Here is a 16,778-nt window from a genome sequence, read left to right as displayed (position 1 = left end):
ATTTAACTACTTAATCTACAGTTTAATCTATGAGAAGGCGTAATATATTATCATATTTGGTATTTTGATCTGCGATGTAGCTGTCAAGCAAAGGAATCAGAGCAGAAAGAACAATATTTCCCTGTTAATTTTTGTATAATAATAACAACAACAACAACATTTAGAGTAAAGTAGCATAAAAGGGATAGTGAGGGAAAGTAACTCAGAATAAGATCAATCTCTTTTCCATCCTGAGGTGCTTTTTAATTTTTAATTAACCTATATCATTCAATAACCATAATATCACAATTCTTAAGATGCATTTAATTTTTTTTATAGCGATCAACGACTTGTCAATAAAATCTCGTCAAAACAGAAATGGATATTTGCACTTTGCAGCGTTTTAAAACGTTTGTCAAGTCAACTGAGGCGGCGTGATTCTCCTTTCGAGTAGCAGTGTCCCTGCTCGGACACCGTAGTGTATGCATGGCTCGTAGAGATCATGTTGAAGGTGACAGGTAGTGCCATGCCGGCAGCTCTGAGTTTGTTCCCGGTCACCGTCTTTGCTGCTGCCGGAGATGGGGAGAAAGAGGCGAGCGCCCCGTTACACCGGGATGAACTGTCTTTGTACGGCGCTCCTCAGCAGACGTCCCGGTACGCGGAGCGTGAAGCGGGTCAGCTGGAGGAGAGTGTCGCCACCCTCAGGAAGTTAGCAGAGCCTTACACGGGTTGGTGTCAGGTCACCTACAACAAAATTAGACCCAAGGTTCAGAGCGTCGTCGGCTTCGGGAATGACACCTACAACTACTTGAAGAACCCGCCGCAGGACTTCTATCCCCGGGCAGGAGTCATCGGCTTCGCCGGGGTCCTGGGGCTCTTTCTCGCCAGAGGCTCCAGGTTTAAAAAGCTCATCTACCCGGCGGGCCTGATGGCCGTGAGCGCCTCCATGTACTACCCGGAACAGGCTGCGGCCATCGCAAAGTCAAGCGGAGACTCAATGTACGAGCGAGCGGTGCAGAGCTACGCCGCCGTGGAGAAGATGCTGAGCCTCCAGAGCAAAGCGGGACAGGGCAGCGACTCGGGACCGAAACCCTGAGGACCTCAGTGTTTCTGCAGCGAGGCAGCAATACGAAATCAGCATTTCCTGAAACTGAAGAGTGACATTTGCTACCTAGACGGGCTCTAATGTGTGACTCTCTCGTGCCCACTTCTTGCACTAAGCTTCATGTAACTCAGGCCGGGCACTGCCTGTCACCGCAGCTTGACTGATCCACCTCTGCTTCTGATTTGAATGTATATTTCTGTAAAGAATAAATTAAAATAAACCGTCTTACATTAAAACCTTAAGACTTTTGTCAGTTTTAGGCTGTCTAGTGTTACCACCTTAACTCTGTCTCTTCAGCACTGTTAAAAATAATGTAAATTAAGATGATACAGCTAAAACAATCCTTTAGTTAATCAAAATTGCCATTCCTCAAGCAAAAATATTGAATGTTTGATGGGTCTAGCTTCTTAATTGACCTACGTTGGAGTAACGGAATACCTTTGGGTTTTTAATACTTCTGAATATTATGTTGAACAAAGTAAAGGCTGCACCACAAGGAGTTAACAGCATCAGATGTGAACTGTCTGATATGTGGCTCTGCAACATGTCCTCAAAACTGCATTACTTGTAATTGAAATATTACTAATGACAAGGTCTGGAAATCAAGGGTGAACACTGTATGACTGTTTAACATCTTTATTCATCTCAGCCAAAAAAAAAAAAAGGATACAAAAATTAAATATGAATCACTTTGAAGAAACCCCCTCAGAGCAGCACCAGCTTCTCATTTAGAGCAATCTGTGCTTGGGTGAGGTTGGACAGGTAGGTCACCATCAACAGGTCCTGCAACAACAAGTCAGAGCATTTACATTTTGTTATTCCAATCTTATTCACAGCGAGAAACATTACAAGCAAACAAACGTCAAGGACGACGAGGTCAGAAGGACAGACTCCAGACAACTACTCCCACATTCCTCTGAAGGCTGCGTATGCTGCACTTGTGCTGAGTAAATACGTTAGAAGAGCAAGGAGAGCACTAACAGTACAAAGCAAAGTCTAATTAAAGGCTTTAAAGTAAATCAATGGGAGTGAGCCAATGTGCTAAGAACAACACTGACAGCAAGTAAATGATGAATGCACCAAATCCAGTGAGGAACAACAACCACCAACAGCAGTGCTTTGGAAAATGTCAGAGAAATGAATGTATATGCTGTAACACTGAAGAGCACTTACATTGATGTTGGAATTGAGCATGTTCTCGAAGTCCTCTGCTGAGATGGTGGGCACCTTGTTGACCAGGTCCATCAGGAAGCGGCCCACGCTGTTATCTGCTGCCACTTTGCCAGACTGACACAAATTGAACAGGATGATCTTTAAAGGCTCTGGTGGCGTGAAACTTGATTACTTCACAAATGACCTCCAGACAAACAATTTATTAATACAAAGTGGAAGAGCAGGAATACGAGCAGGAAAGCATCATTCATCTTCATACATCTGATCTGAGTCACATCATTGTTGCTACTGAATCCCAAATACTCACCAGCACATCCTCAATGTATGCAAGCACGGTGGTCAGCATGTCCTGTATCCTGGCTGCAGAACTAGCCACCTGGGACAGGTCAGAGGTCAGCCCCTTGGTGCGACTCGGAGTTACACGTGTCCTCTGGAGAAGGTCCACTACGACAAACAGATGGGAGTGTTAGCGTACAGTGCAACACAACTGAGAGTCCATAAAGTTCCTTTCCACACTGGGACATATTTTTCCACACGACAAATTTCAAAATCACAGATATTTAGTCAGAAAGTATTTGTTTGCAAACAGTCATCTTCATTCATTATTTGTATTCTTACCGCCTATTCTCTCAGTGTCATAGTAGACATACTTGACAGTCAGCGGGGTGAACATCACACCAACTGTCTTTCCTGGCACACCCATCTGTGCACTGTGAAGGAGATACACAAGCACATTCAATCACACACTCTCAGTGTGTAGCTGATCACGCAAGCAGAGTTTATGACGGGGACACCAGCTGACCTGACATAGGCGCGGATGTTCATCTTGCCACTCTGCAGCGCTGTGTCCATGGTCAGGTGAATGGGGTTGGAGGCCTCACGGCTGTAGTACTCATGGATGAGCACTGAGTGTTCTGTGATGTCAAAACCTGTGGCATACCTGGGAGGACAGATGTCACTGGGGTAAGAAAAAAAACATTTCTAAGTCAACCTCACAAATTACAAATTTGATCGATTCACGCACCATCCGACGATGACCTCAGTGGGTGACACCCTCTTGTGGAGCTCGTACATGTTCTTAGCGAACTCCATGTCCACAGCAACCTGTTGGCAGAAAGGATAAATTCTGACACATCAGCATTTCTTTGCAAAACATCTGTTTTACAATGCAATATGAGGCAATCACCTTAGTCTAAAAATGGACAAATCTTGAGTTTCCTCACAACATAATACCTGTACAAAATGTAATCAATACTCTCTCTTCTTTTCTACTTTGCTACCACTCCCTACAAAACTATCCCACAGTTTCAGTTTTGAAAGAGTCCTGTGGTTGCATTGTGGAGATGTTACAAAATGCACTGCTGAACAATTAATGATGAAATGTTGATATATCCACCTACATAGTTTCCAATGAACCACCTTGCCACACCAACACAAGACTTAAACATATGCAGCATATACTTCAGATTCAGAGGTGGTGCAAGTTTACATTTCAAGAAGCCTCTAATTACAAAAATGTTACTGGTGTCAATTTATTTCTCATCAACCTGTTGTGTCCCTGTAGTGTTTGTGAGTGACGTGATTTTGCTGCTGTAGCGCCTACAATTTTCATTGGGAAGGATAAAATACTCATCTGGAGATATCCAACAGCACAATAATGCCTGCCCGTCCGTGAACCTTAAATAATATCACACTGTGAACACTCAAGCATAACGTACCTCATCTTCGGACTCGTTGTGGGGGACAGAGAAGCAGTTGGTGACCTCAATAGAGTGCTTGTCAATAGTACCTGAGGAAGACAAATGCCACAAATGAGGTATTGTTGTTTAGCCAGTCGCCTTGTTAGCTGGCTAACAAGAGGGTACTGAGAGGCTAAACTCATGACGAACCATAAGCACCGGTGAATACCAATGCCAATAACAACGGTTAATCCTAATCGCTACATGTCCTATCGGCACAGAAAAATATCAAAAAATGCCATATGACTTGGCAGATAGTCACTGCTTTCACATGGGTACCATTTCAACGGAGAACCAGCTGTTTCAAGTGATGCTGCTAGCCGTTTATGGCTAGCTAACAGTGACGAACGCTAGCCAGATGTAGGATAGCTAACTACTATTGGACTTAACCAAGCCAGCATGCGTTAGCTGGCAAGCTAAAATTAGCTAGCTAGCCATCACCTGATATATCAGAAGGCAGTCCTCTCTACGATGGACAAACATGTCAAGTTTCTACTTACCCAACAAGGTCCCGATCACACGACTCGCTCCCTCATTTCTCCGCTCGTAAGAGTCGCAGATAGAAGCAAGAACGACAGGGTGAATTTTCACCACTGGCCCGTACACCGACATCTTGGAAAAGGAGGAGCGCTTACCGGCGTCCGTGGATACATATACCACCACCTAGCGGCCGGCGGCCGAATAGCGGTTGAACGTGACGCTCATAATCAAGTCAGTGATACCGTTGATGATACAATGTTGCGCGTGATGAACACCAGAAGAAATTTCATTAATAAAAAAGGCTCTACTAAATGTTATCATCGGGAGTCTGGTATAATAACATCCTGGTAAAAGAGCCAAAAACTACACAAATCAGCCAAGATGTGCTATAAAATGAAACATTATAAAGCAAATCCAAATAAGGTATCAGTCATTTTCATCTACGAGATATTTATGTTATTGCATTGCAATTGCGTCACAAAAAGGCCTTTGCACATCCTCCTCTCGGAACTGTGTGCAGATGCTGAGGGTCTGCCAGGCAGCGGAGAGGAGGGGGACGGCTGTTGTCCCTTCTGTTTTGGAAAAGAGAAGCGTCTGAGGCAGGCAGGGTTGATAGGGGCTGGGCTGATGACAGCATCCTCCGCCGCTCAGTGGCTCCACACCTGACTGACTCCATCAGATGCACAGATGATGGAGCTCTCCGCGCTGCCGGGTTATCCTGTTGCCACCATTTCGCACGTCCACTTCCCGACACATGTTCTACAAATGCCGTAATCATTTTACCTTAACTGTTTTTGCTTTAAGCTTTCATCTCCACGGCTTTCAGCGGATGGGATGTTCCTTTTTTATTTATTGTGAATGCTGAGGTCGGATCGAGGTGGTCTTTGTTTTCCTGGAAAAGCGATGCGGAGTGGACTGATGCTGCGTCGCTGTTAAACACCAGAAATGGGAGTCATTGAACTAAGGCTGCCAATCGCGGGTCGTTCTTGGACTACATTTTCGTTTTTCTGATGATAAAACATCTGCCCATTCCAGGTCTTAGACATCTACAAGTTGCTGCACTGAGCAGGTAAGATTTTGCTATTGACATTAATCCTCGAGCGTATGGGTTCGGTTTCTGGAGCCTATTGGCTGGCTAACAGACACCCTTTAATAGAGGCTGTTTCTGATCCATCCATCAGGCGTAGTGCGTCATCCTGATTGTCACCATCAGTCTCCTCATGCGTCCATCCGCCAGTTGTCCTAATGGACAATGGAGGACTAGGACTCCATTTTACTGTGCACATATTTCAGAGACCACACACCATGTCTCACTGTACACACACACACACACACACACACACACACACACACACACACACACACACACACACACACACACACACACACACACACACACACACACACATTTAACTCAGCTTCTTATATTAATATATATATCTATATCTAAATAACTATATATATAACTATACATATATATTATATATATAACTTATGTAAGACATCAGAGCAGGCCTGTAACATAAGTCCACCACATTGAATATAGCTGCAAGTGTACCTATACCACACACACACACACACACACACACACACACACACACACACACACACCCCAAAGGCGTTTCATGAAATATACAAAACAGTGAAAGTGGCTCTAATGTGCTTCTGCCACACTGTCCTCCGGGATTGAACTCCGTTTCAAAGCACACATTTATTCCCCCTTTATGTTTAATATTCCAAAGACTTACAAAACTGTGTAAGATCGGGCCCAACATTGTGATATCCGCTTCCATTTTTTGCTTACTCTGCCTTTAGAAGGGATGAAACGATGAAACAGGAAGTCAAATGTGTGTGGCGAGCAACAGAGAACTCAGAGGCCTTGTTGTTAATGTGGAGAGGGCCAAAGTATGTGAGGTATCTTCAGAGAAATTTAAGTCCTATTTGTTATCAAAAAATCATTGATCAGTGAATTACTGTGACGGATCATTGTGTTCTCCTTTATTCCAGGTTTCAGTCAAGCAAACAAATGGTCCAATCAATAGCCACTGGACAGAGTCTGCCATAGGGAGGATATCAATAACACGCTAATACACTTGACGAGCACATCTACACTCAGGCCATGGCCCTGGAGAACTCGGTCTTCCCCTCCCGCCCGGACTCCCTCTCGCTCCCCGTGGAAGAGAAGGGGGCAGGGGAAGAGGTGGAAGTGGCCACCGAGGCCACCGTCTCCACCGGAGTCTTCAACCTGTCGGAGGAGCTGGGCCACGTCATCACCACAGAGACGCAACCGTCCCCGCCGGCCAAGGTCAACAGGTCGTTCCAGGCCAAGCTGGCGGAGCGGGAGGCCAACGCCAATCAGTCCAGGAAGAAGAACCAGGGGACGGAGAAGGAGAGGGGGCGATTCGGGTGGGGTGAGTGACCCTGCATGTGACTTCCTGTCCTTGATGGCCCATTTAATGATGAAATAAATGTTCTGGCTGCTTTCTATTCACGGCATTCAAGAGGAGAGAAAACTGGACACCATTACTGACTCCTTTAACTCCTCCAGAGACTGGGAGCTGTTGACTGACTCGAGAGTCTGGATCAGCGTATCCTCACAAACATACTGTGTGTTGACTGAACTTGTGCACCTCCCTCTCCTCCACATCTCCCTTGCAATAGTTGTGAATGTCCTCTAATTTGGACCGTACTGTAGTGCGTCATCCCTCAGCGATTTTGACAGTCTTGCACATCTTTTTTTTATCAAGCTTCTCCGGTAGCGCCGCTCTCCATTCGTCCAGTTTCTTTCCTCTTCCTCTTGTTAATTAGAGATCTGGGCATTTTTGTGTGAGGATACCTGCTGGATGCACAAAATTGGACCCTTTAAAATCCAAACTATCAATGGCAGATGTCAAGTTTGGTGTTACGAGCGAGGATTTCATTTTAAGAGGCACCAAAATATCAACAAATAGGAAGAAATGTACCCAGCTGACATTTTGGGCTGAACTAAACCTGTAAACGTTCAGATTTGATTATAGTTCGAGTCGGATGCACGCTGATTGATATCCAGTGTTGCCGTCGATCCAGGTGAAAGAAAGAAAAACAAAAGATTTGATCCTTTATGTGTCGTAATCTCAGTTCTGGCTCTTCACACGACGGGATCTCAGAACAGTAACCACAGTCCAGTGTTTTAGCATTTCTTCTCCGAGCGTTTGATGATGCCGTCCTGTCGTGCTTCATCTCCTCTCTTTTCCTCACCTGTCTGTTTTCATTTCCGCTATCCCTTCTTCACCAGCCTGATTTTGCTGAACCACGCTGCATCTCCCTAAGCAGCTGTGTCCCCTGGCACCTTCCTCTGTTTATCCTCCAACATCTCGACGCGCCTTCGTTCAGCTTGCATCCTCTGACTGCAGTCAGAGTTGTATCTTCAAATGGCAAAGCTTCTCTGAAATTTAAAAAGGCAGCTTTGTGTGCGTCTTTGAAGTTTTCTAAGAGGTTTCTTAGATGTTTTCAAGGAACCAAGGGTTATGAAGGGTTAGAGACCTGTGAAGACTCATCTTCAGCCTTGTTCCAAGCAGAGAAAAGTGCCAAAACTCATGCTGCATGCGCTTTCCATATTTCTGTATTACTAACTCAAACCATGTCGCTTCTCCTCCCTCCCTCCTGTTTCACGCGGTACTCCATCACCTCACCTCTTCGCCAGTCCGGACTCGGCGTAAGAGACAGCGCTATGTGGAGAAGAATGGTCGCTGCAACGTGCAGCATGGTAACATGCGGGAGACTTACCGCTACCTGACTGACATCTTCACCACGCTGGTGGACCTCAACTGGCGCTGCTCGCTCTTCGTCTTCGTCATGGCCTACGCTGTCACATGGCTCTTCTTTGGGGCCATCTGGTACCTCATAGCTTACTGCAGGTAAGAGCGTTGAGAAAGTGGGTGGAACAAGTTTATTATATTTAGATCTCTCCAGAGGAGCCTGTAGATTTTTGTTCTGCTTGAACACGACTGCTGCAAAATCCCCATGACAATAAACAAGATCCTGCAGCACAAAGAGTATCGACTGATTTTAAAAATTACTTTTTGACAAAATGCTGCTTGAAGGAAAAGTTTGATATTTTAAGGAGTGCATTTATGCATGCCAAGAGTTAGATGGGAAGATTGATACCAGTCTCGTGTTTGTTCAGTGAATATGATGGTTAGTGTAGCTGTGCTTAAGTCAAGTGTAACATGTAAGCTAATGTAACATGTTAATTAGTGAGCTTTAGAGGCACTGGTGGGCAGATTTCTTTTTACCTTTGGACAGAGCCAGGCTAGCTGTCTCCACCCGTTTCCAGTCTTTGTGCTAAGCTAAGCTAACTGTCTTCTGGCTTCATATTTAGGTATGAAGATATGAGAGTGGTATCGTGCTTCTCATTAAACTCTCGGCAAGAAAGCGAGTAATCACATCCCCCAAAATGTCAAACTGTTCCTTTAATGACATTGTCACAAGGCAACGCTCCCTTTTTAGCAGCTAAAGATGGAGGATGCTGCTGCGAGTGAGTGACCGGCACTGCAAGACCTTTGTGCAAAGAAGGCTGCAAAAAGCTTTCAGCCAAAAAAGCAGATGACAAAGCAGTATTAATATCATAGTGCATTTCATCGCGATGTGTTAATCCGTCGCAAGATGTGTCTGCTGGATCCCAACTCTAATTAGCTAACGTATTCGTCTCGTAAAATCGTGACCTCTTTATATCAATTACAGGCCACCTTAAGCTGTGCCAGAGAGCTGTCGGTGTTGCTGCAATTCCTTGGTCACCAACACAGGTCAATAAAAGTCATAGATTATATAAATTACTGAACACCACTTTCATTAATTAGCTCTCTCTCTCCGGCTGGAGCGGTGTTAATCAGGGACATTAGCCTGTGTAGGGAGTAGTCTGACAGAAAATCTGCAGACTCTTGGTGGCACTGGACTGAAAAACCAGCAGATATTGAAGATGCTGCATGTGATGATATACGATGGAAGAAGTAGGTTTTTGCTGCACCGAGAAAAAGTGACAGCGTGAGCGTCGGGTTAATCATTATGGTCGATATGAGGAACAGGACCGCTTCTTATTCATTATGTGAATTAGCTGAAAGGAGACTGTAAATATAAAGGGAGAGATGAGTCTTCATACATACATTTCCACACCTCCGCTATTAAAATATAAATCTTCTCGCGTCTTGACACCCACGTTGTCACCCTCCCCCCTTCCCTTTCTCACATATTCTCCTTTTCTTCCAAAGGGGTGATCTGGACCATCTGGAGGATGAGACGTGGACGCCGTGCGTCAACAATGTCAACGGCTTCATCTCGGCCTTCCTCTTCTCCATCGAGACAGAGACCACCATCGGCTACGGCCACCGCGTCATCACCGACCAGTGTCCAGTGGGCACCATGCTGCTGCTGCTGCAGGCTATACTGGGCTCAATGGTCAACGCCTTCATGGTGAGCACCAGGGCTGCTACACGGCTGAATGATGGGAAAATCATATTTGGTCATCCCATTGTTAAAATGGGATGATTATTTTATTAATTTGAGGAAAATGAAATGAGTGAATTAGACTGTTTTACAGAATGTCACTTAAAGAGGAAATTTTAAATCAAATGTTCCAATATTTTGTGATGAAACCTAAAATTACAGGGCATAACAACATCCATCCATCCGTTTTCTCTACCGATTATCCCTTTTGGGGTTGCGGGGGGACTGGAGCCTATCCCAGCTGTCAACGGGTGAGAGGCGGGGTACACCCTGAACTGGTCGCTAGTCGGTTGCAGGGCAACATACAAAGACAGACAACCATTCACGCTCACACTCACACCTAAGGACAATTTAGAGTCACCAATTAACCTAAAGAGCATGTTTTTGGTCTGTGGGAGGAAGCCGGAGACAACCCACGCATGCACAGGAAGAACATGCAAGCTTCACACAGAAAGGCCCCGCCCGACCCGGCGATCGAATCAGCGACCTTCTTGCTGTGAGGCACGCTCACTACCTGCTGCACCACCGTGCCGCCCCGGCATACCAACATATTAAAACTAATTTAAAACTTTTCTTACGCCGTAAAACATCAACTGAAATTCACATAATCATAAACCCATCAAACTACTGTATGTCAGTTGTGTTTACACATCTGTCAAACCTGCTTTAGCCCATCAGGAGGTCAGGTTAGAGAAAAATAAAAAGCAAACAAAATTAGCTTTCGGATTCTTCATCAGATGTTCAGCAGATCTAATTCCATTTGGCAAACCCCACTTTCTGTAATCTAAAACAAATAGAGAAGTTTGACAAGAACGAAACCTCCTGTCAGTTCAGATGAATCAAATCAAAACGTGAATATACAAATCTTTATTACTGTGAAGATGGAATGACACTAAATCGGTGCAGACGGTGCGCCTCCTGAGGAGGAATATTTACTTTGAAAGAGCTGACGAAGCTCAATTTTTCCCACAAAGCAAGCACTCCTCTGATGAGGACGAATCCTCGCGCTGACGTCCAGGCGCAATCGTGTTTATGCATGTTAAATATTGATTGAGTCTGAGGTTAATTCACCCGTCACTGCTGTTTTTAAACACCAAAAAATGGCTCTATTGAAAAAATGCGTTATTTGTATGCAGCACTCACAATGAATGTTTACAGCTGTCTGTGTTGTTAATTATGAAAAGCAGGAGATAATTCAATAATCCTATGCTGTCCAAACTATTACAAATGTTGGAAGTTTTGCACCCACTCTGTCTGTCTTTGAGTCTGTTTCATCTCTCCTTTAACTTTCAAACCTCCCCTCCCGCCTCCTTGTCCAGGTCGGCTGCATGTTTGTGAAGATCTCACAGCCCAACAAGCGGGCGGAAACGCTGGTGTTCTCCAAACACGCCGTCATCTCTCTGAGAGACGACAAGCTCTGTCTGATGTTCAGGGTGGGCGACCTTCGCAGCTCCCACATTGTGGGCGCCAACATGAGGGCCAAGCTCATCAAGTCCAAACAGACTCAGGAGGGTGAGACAGTTTTTACTCACTACCAAACTAATGTGGCTACTGCGACTACAACAGCCAGAACTGCTACTGCAAGAACTACTGTTTCCATCTGAGCACTTTAGATAATTCGAGAGTAGCCTATAGTTCTGCTGCCAGTCTGAGTAAAAGCATATTGAGCATGCTGAGAAAGAAAAGCTCTCATCTAACCTCTTCCTCCCCCCTCCCTTTTCCTCCTCCATCCATTTCATCGTCTCCTTCAGGTGAGTTCATCCCGCTGGACCAGACAGACATCAGCGTGGGCTTCGAGACGGGTGACGATCGCCTCTTCCTGGTCTCGCCGCTGGTGATCTCCCACGAGATTGACACGCATTCGCCCTTCTGGGACATGTCGCAGTCCCAGCTGGAGAAGGAGGATTTTGAGATCGTGGTCATCCTGGAGGGAATGGTGGAGGCAACCGGTGAGGAGTGGGTTTAATATAATGCTGCTTAATCCCCTGTGCTCACAAAATGCAACATAAAAGTGGCTGAGCAGGAATGTATTTATATGTTTGCATAATCTAATGAAAATGTGGGTGATGGACAAAACGTGCTGCTGAAAATTTAAGTGCGCTGAACAAATTTGAGAGCTGAAAGTGAAAGAAGCCACACTGAACTTATGATAATTACATTTTCAGTTTATTAAGGTTCAGGCCACATAAATTATTCCATTAACAATATTTTATTACTCAATGCTTTATATGATATGTTGAAGCCGATTCTGTGATTTAAAATGATAAAAACGTTGTAAAACATAGCTCAGCAGCATCGGACTGTGTGAGAATAATACCCCGCTGTTTCATTTGACTGTAAAGTTCTAATGGCCTCTGTGTTGTAAATGCATGTTGCTGTTTGGACAACAAGAACTGAGCATTAGGGAAATTAATCTTGTAGATGCATACAACGATATGATATTACAGTAATACCATCGCTGTTTTACAGAATGCAAAGTCCAGAACTCTCCATTAGAAAATGAAATTCCACTTCCAGGATGTCTGAGTTCAGATCTGCTGCGTTTGGTTTGAGCTCTCCAGCTCCCCTCCGTCTTTCAGGAGGCTTTTGGAGCCTTATGATGATGTGATTACAGGAAATATACGGCTATGTATACACAGAAACATAGGTATATTTTTAGATCTAAGTATGTAAGAGAATGTGTTATGTAACAGGGAACAAAACTGGAGACTCATCACTGGAGAGGATGACCTTCTGAGGACATGCGGATGTTTTCTGTCCTCGCATGCTTCATGTCCTCATCACTTAACTGCTGACTAAAGGAGCAGCAAATCTTTGTATTGAGAGAAGATTAAAAAGGTGTTACATCACATGCAACAAGGTGCTATGAATATCCATCTCCACATCAGCCAGCGTGTGTCAGTGAACACTCATCTGCCCTTGAGCAAAGCACTGGTGTCTTGTGGACGAACTCTCTGTTAGTCACACTCGACAAATCATCAGTTAAAATACCTAAAATGTTATGCTTACAACTTCGGGGTTTCAGTTGTCATTTTAAAGCTCAGAACACCCAGACTGAACCAAATTTACCCAAACTGGCTGGGAAAATCATTCACAGCAGCCGGGAAACACTTTATCTCTGCTCATAGCTCCCTCAGAGATGACATGCAGTGACTTATACTTGTCTCACTGTCTGAAAAATATAAAATCCAAACTGAGTCCAGCAAGAAGTACCCGGGTACTGCTTTCATGAAAGGATTTCGATGGGTCGTGTTTATCTCTCTTCCTTTAGCCCCTTCTCATCTCGCCTTACGTTAAAACTCATTCTGAGAGGATAATAAACTCGACCGGTCCTCACTGTTTGGCAGAAATTCAGTGTATCAGAACTATTCATGATGCGTCTCCGTGAGGTAAAGGTGGCCTCACCGCCTACTCCGAATATTGATTCCCTTTGTCAGAGTGCTGTGGAGAGTTCCAAAGAAGAAGCCCACAGTCAGAACTTGGCTGCAGAGAATATTTATGTAAAGACGTCTTTCCAGTTAAACGGTTGCTCAGATGATCCCGGTTATTTCCCCTGATGTATCGCAAGCAAATATCTCGGCCTCGCAAACGCTGTGAGACACGATGAGCTGATGCGCCCAGTGTGCTTGTGTTTGTGTGTGCAGGGATGACGTGCCAGGCGAGGAGCTCCTATCTAGCGGAGGAGGTGCTGTGGGGTCACCGGTTTAGCCCGATGATGTCACTGGCGGAGGGCTTCTTCGACGTCGACTACGGAGCCTTTCATCACACGTTTGAGGTAACGTCTTTGGGAGCTGGGGTAATTCATCCTAAAACACCTGTTTGCTGTTAATATAGCAGCTACTGGTGTCAGCCGTGTACTTTGCATTGTGTGACAGATTCTTGATTTTTTTTCCATTGCTGTGTATACAAGGACAAACAAAGACCATGTGACTTTATATTAATGTATCAGCAATGTGGTTACAATAAGGTCTGGTAGCAAAAAAATGTTTCAGCAATTTCAGCAAACGTTGGCTCCAATCCCTTTTGATCAATTCACCAGATCCTCAGCAGAGACAAACATAGTTCTTCCACCGGCAGAATGTAAGTGTTTCAGTGAGGAAAACTCCTGCTGTTCTCCCTATTCCTGTCTCCACCTACATGTGCTGTGTAACCAACGGCTCAATTCTCACTCTTGTTCTCTTGGGGTGGTTGAAAGGCATGCTGGGTAATGCAGGAAGTTTAACTTAACTGTTTATCTCATGGTTATTTTGGTAGGGACAAGTGCACAGCATGGACCAATGCCACACACCGAAGCTTTCATAACATATGCCAACCCAGAGATGAGCTTTCATACAAACACGAACAGTGAAATGATCAGTTTGGCCTTCTGAATATGTTCGACCTCTCTCTAAAACTGTCCCTGTTCATGCTTCATTTTGACTTCTGTGGGTGAGTTTACCATATTAATCTCCACAGGTAGAGGGGGAAAGGTGTACTGATAAAGCCAATAACACTTAAATGAATAGTTTGACATTTTGGAAAATACACATATTTGCCTTCATGCTGAGACCTGTCTGTTAAATAAGAAGCTACCACCAGCAGCTGGTTAGCTTAGCTTACCTTAGCTTAGCATAAAGTTTGGAAACAGGGGAAGGCAGCTAGCCTGGCTTTGTCCAAAGGTAACAAAGTAACCAGTGCCTCTAAAGCTAATTAACACATTATATCTCAATTGTTTAATCAGGGCAAAAGCCAAAGTGTAAGAACAGCATCAGGTTTTATGCAGGGACTGTTTCTTGGCCAGAAGCAGAGACTTCTAGCAGAGACTTCAGGAAGCCATAAACCATCGTATGTCAATTCAGTTTTAGCACATTAAACAAACGAGATACATCAGATACAATTAAGGAGCTTCAGAGGTGCTGGTGTGCAGATTTTGTGCCAGGGTCGCTGTTTTCAGTCTTCAAGCTAAGCTAAGCTAAGCTAACCGACTGCTGGGTGTAGCTTCCTATTTACTGTACAGTCATGAGAGTTTTTGCTAACTCTTAGCAAGATAGCTAACAAGGTTATTTCCCAAGATGTGGAACTGTTTTATTAACTAAAACAGAACTGTGGGAATACGCCCTCATAATGTCTTCCCTCCCTCCAAGGTGGACACGCCCTCCTGCTCAGCCCGAGAGCTCTCATTGGCTGCAGCCAGACTCGACGCTCACCTCTACTGGTCCATCTCCAGCAGGCTGGATGAAGAACCCACTCTGACCAACCAGGCGGCCAAGCAGCCAGACAGCGGCTCAGCCAACAGCAAAGGAGGAGAGGCCACCTTCATCGTCGGAGAGATGACCGACATCCAGGAGCAAACGGGACTGGGCGAGCTGAACGGCAGCGTCGCCACCGACCAATCAGAATCAGAGGCCTAGGACAGAGAATGTTTACAAAGACCTTCAGTATATCACCACGACACCACAGTTAGTGTTTGCAGCTCTTTTCCTTTAAAGCAAATGAGTAGTTTCACAGGTTCTGCAGTATATGACATATCTTATGTTACCACATGGAGGAATTTATCTCTTGATACTTTTGCCTTTTGTTTCTATGTTGATCTTTGTTACAGGTGTACTGTATGTGTGATATCTTTTAGATCTGTTGTGTTAGCTCCAATCACCCTTGCCTATATCTACATTTAAATGACAATACTATGCGTTAGGTGGGGTCAACAATAGTATGTCCTGTGTTGATGTTTTTAATATTTAATATAACACAGAATTAGAATTAATAAACTGCAGTATATTCTAGACCAACCGTCTCAGATTGTGTGATATTCTGCGAAGGGTCTAAATACATGAAAGTATGCTGTATGTACTGTACATGCTGTGCAAACTAAAGCTTTGAAACCGCTGTTCAGGAGTATAGTTTTAATCAAGCTGAGTGATATTAAAGGTATAATATGTAACACTTCCACATTAAAATGTCTAAAAATGACAAGACCTATGTTATATATTTTGTCGAGTTGTGTGCTGATGTTCAAATCGTAGTTTTATTCACGTTAACGGTACATTCATTCATTTGGTCGCCTGCGATGCCGTCATGTCTCCTTCACCGTCTCTACCTGTTGTAACGTCCGGGAAACCCGGGAAACATGACTAAACCTTACATTAGCTCCTCCGTGAACATTTCGGCCTGAGTCACGTCAGACAGATGATTTTCAGCAATGGTAGTTCAACAACAAAGACAACTCCCATGATCCCACACTAACTCACAAAGTCATCAGTCTTTTGTCATTGTTTTGATTGAGAGACTCCTGGTGTCGGATTTTAGATTCGGTGCGTTCAAATGTTTGGTAAAGAAAACAGATGTACAATCCAAAGATTAATCCTGCTGTAAATAATATGGTAAAGGTGATAAACTGCAATTCAACATACAGTAAAATATGGTGGTCTGTCTTAGAAAAATGAAATACTGCAGTGTTGGAATGTTGCCATGTAAATTCAATGAAGTAAAGTATAATACTTCAGTACAATTTCAAGGCAATTACACTTGAGTATTTCCATTTCATGCGAGTATAGTTCAACCCCAGTTCAGTACAGCTCAGAGGGAAATATTGCAAAGATACAGTTACTTTCAGGTTAAAGTTTTACAAACTGAAAGTACGACCATGTTATAAAATCTGATGAAATGTCACAGATTAGACAGAAGTAGCTTCACCAGCCGCAGCATTATAACACTGCTCAGACATTAATGCAGCTGTAATAATGAAATATTAAGATATATGTTTCCAGCATAAATGCCATGTTTGACATTGTGGTATTGGTACTTTCACCTGAATACTTCTTCTACCACACTATAAAATACAT

At 44.1% G+C, this 16,778-nt stretch overlaps 3 protein-coding genes across 3 annotated transcripts; 2 read left to right on the top strand and 1 right to left on the bottom strand.

Annotated features, from left to right (window-relative positions):
- The first annotated feature begins 453 nt into the window (after positions 1–453).
- On the top strand, positions 454–1,729 carry LOC139338450 (MICOS complex subunit MIC26-like). Its single transcript, XM_070973448.1, has one exon. It carries the CDS (start codon positions 482–484, stop codon positions 1,073–1,075), a length of 594 nt encoding a protein of 197 aa, XP_070829549.1. The 5' UTR covers positions 454–481; the 3' UTR covers positions 1,076–1,729.
- Positions 1,705–5,754, bottom strand: eif3f (eukaryotic translation initiation factor 3, subunit F). The gene is made up of 8 exons (XM_070973447.1): positions 4,497–5,754; positions 3,976–4,046; positions 3,282–3,361; positions 3,060–3,197; positions 2,876–2,967; positions 2,565–2,701; positions 2,258–2,371; positions 1,705–1,867 (listed from the first exon to the last, which is right to left on the bottom strand). Exons 1-8 carry the CDS (start codon positions 4,606–4,608, stop codon positions 1,790–1,792), a joined length of 822 nt encoding a protein of 273 aa, XP_070829548.1. The 5' UTR covers positions 4,609–5,754; the 3' UTR covers positions 1,705–1,789.
- On the top strand, positions 4,968–15,719 carry kcnj9 (potassium inwardly rectifying channel subfamily J member 9). The gene is made up of 8 exons (XM_070973446.1): positions 4,968–5,545; positions 6,484–6,887; positions 8,159–8,372; positions 9,723–9,924; positions 11,277–11,469; positions 11,709–11,906; positions 13,602–13,732; positions 15,081–15,719. The coding sequence occupies exons 2-8, from the start codon at positions 6,596–6,598 to the stop codon at positions 15,345–15,347; spliced, it is 1,497 nt and encodes a 498-aa protein (XP_070829547.1). The 5' UTR covers positions 4,968–5,545; positions 6,484–6,595; the 3' UTR covers positions 15,348–15,719.
- Positions 15,720–16,778: the final 1,059 nt, after the last annotated feature.

This window comes from Chaetodon trifascialis, chromosome 11 (assembly GCF_039877785.1).
Source record: "Chaetodon trifascialis isolate fChaTrf1 chromosome 11, fChaTrf1.hap1, whole genome shotgun sequence".
Taxonomy (NCBI): domain Eukaryota; kingdom Metazoa; phylum Chordata; class Actinopteri; order Chaetodontiformes; family Chaetodontidae; genus Chaetodon; species Chaetodon trifascialis.
Note: the sequence above shows the minus strand (reverse complement) of the source record. Positions and strands in the feature narration are given on the sequence as shown.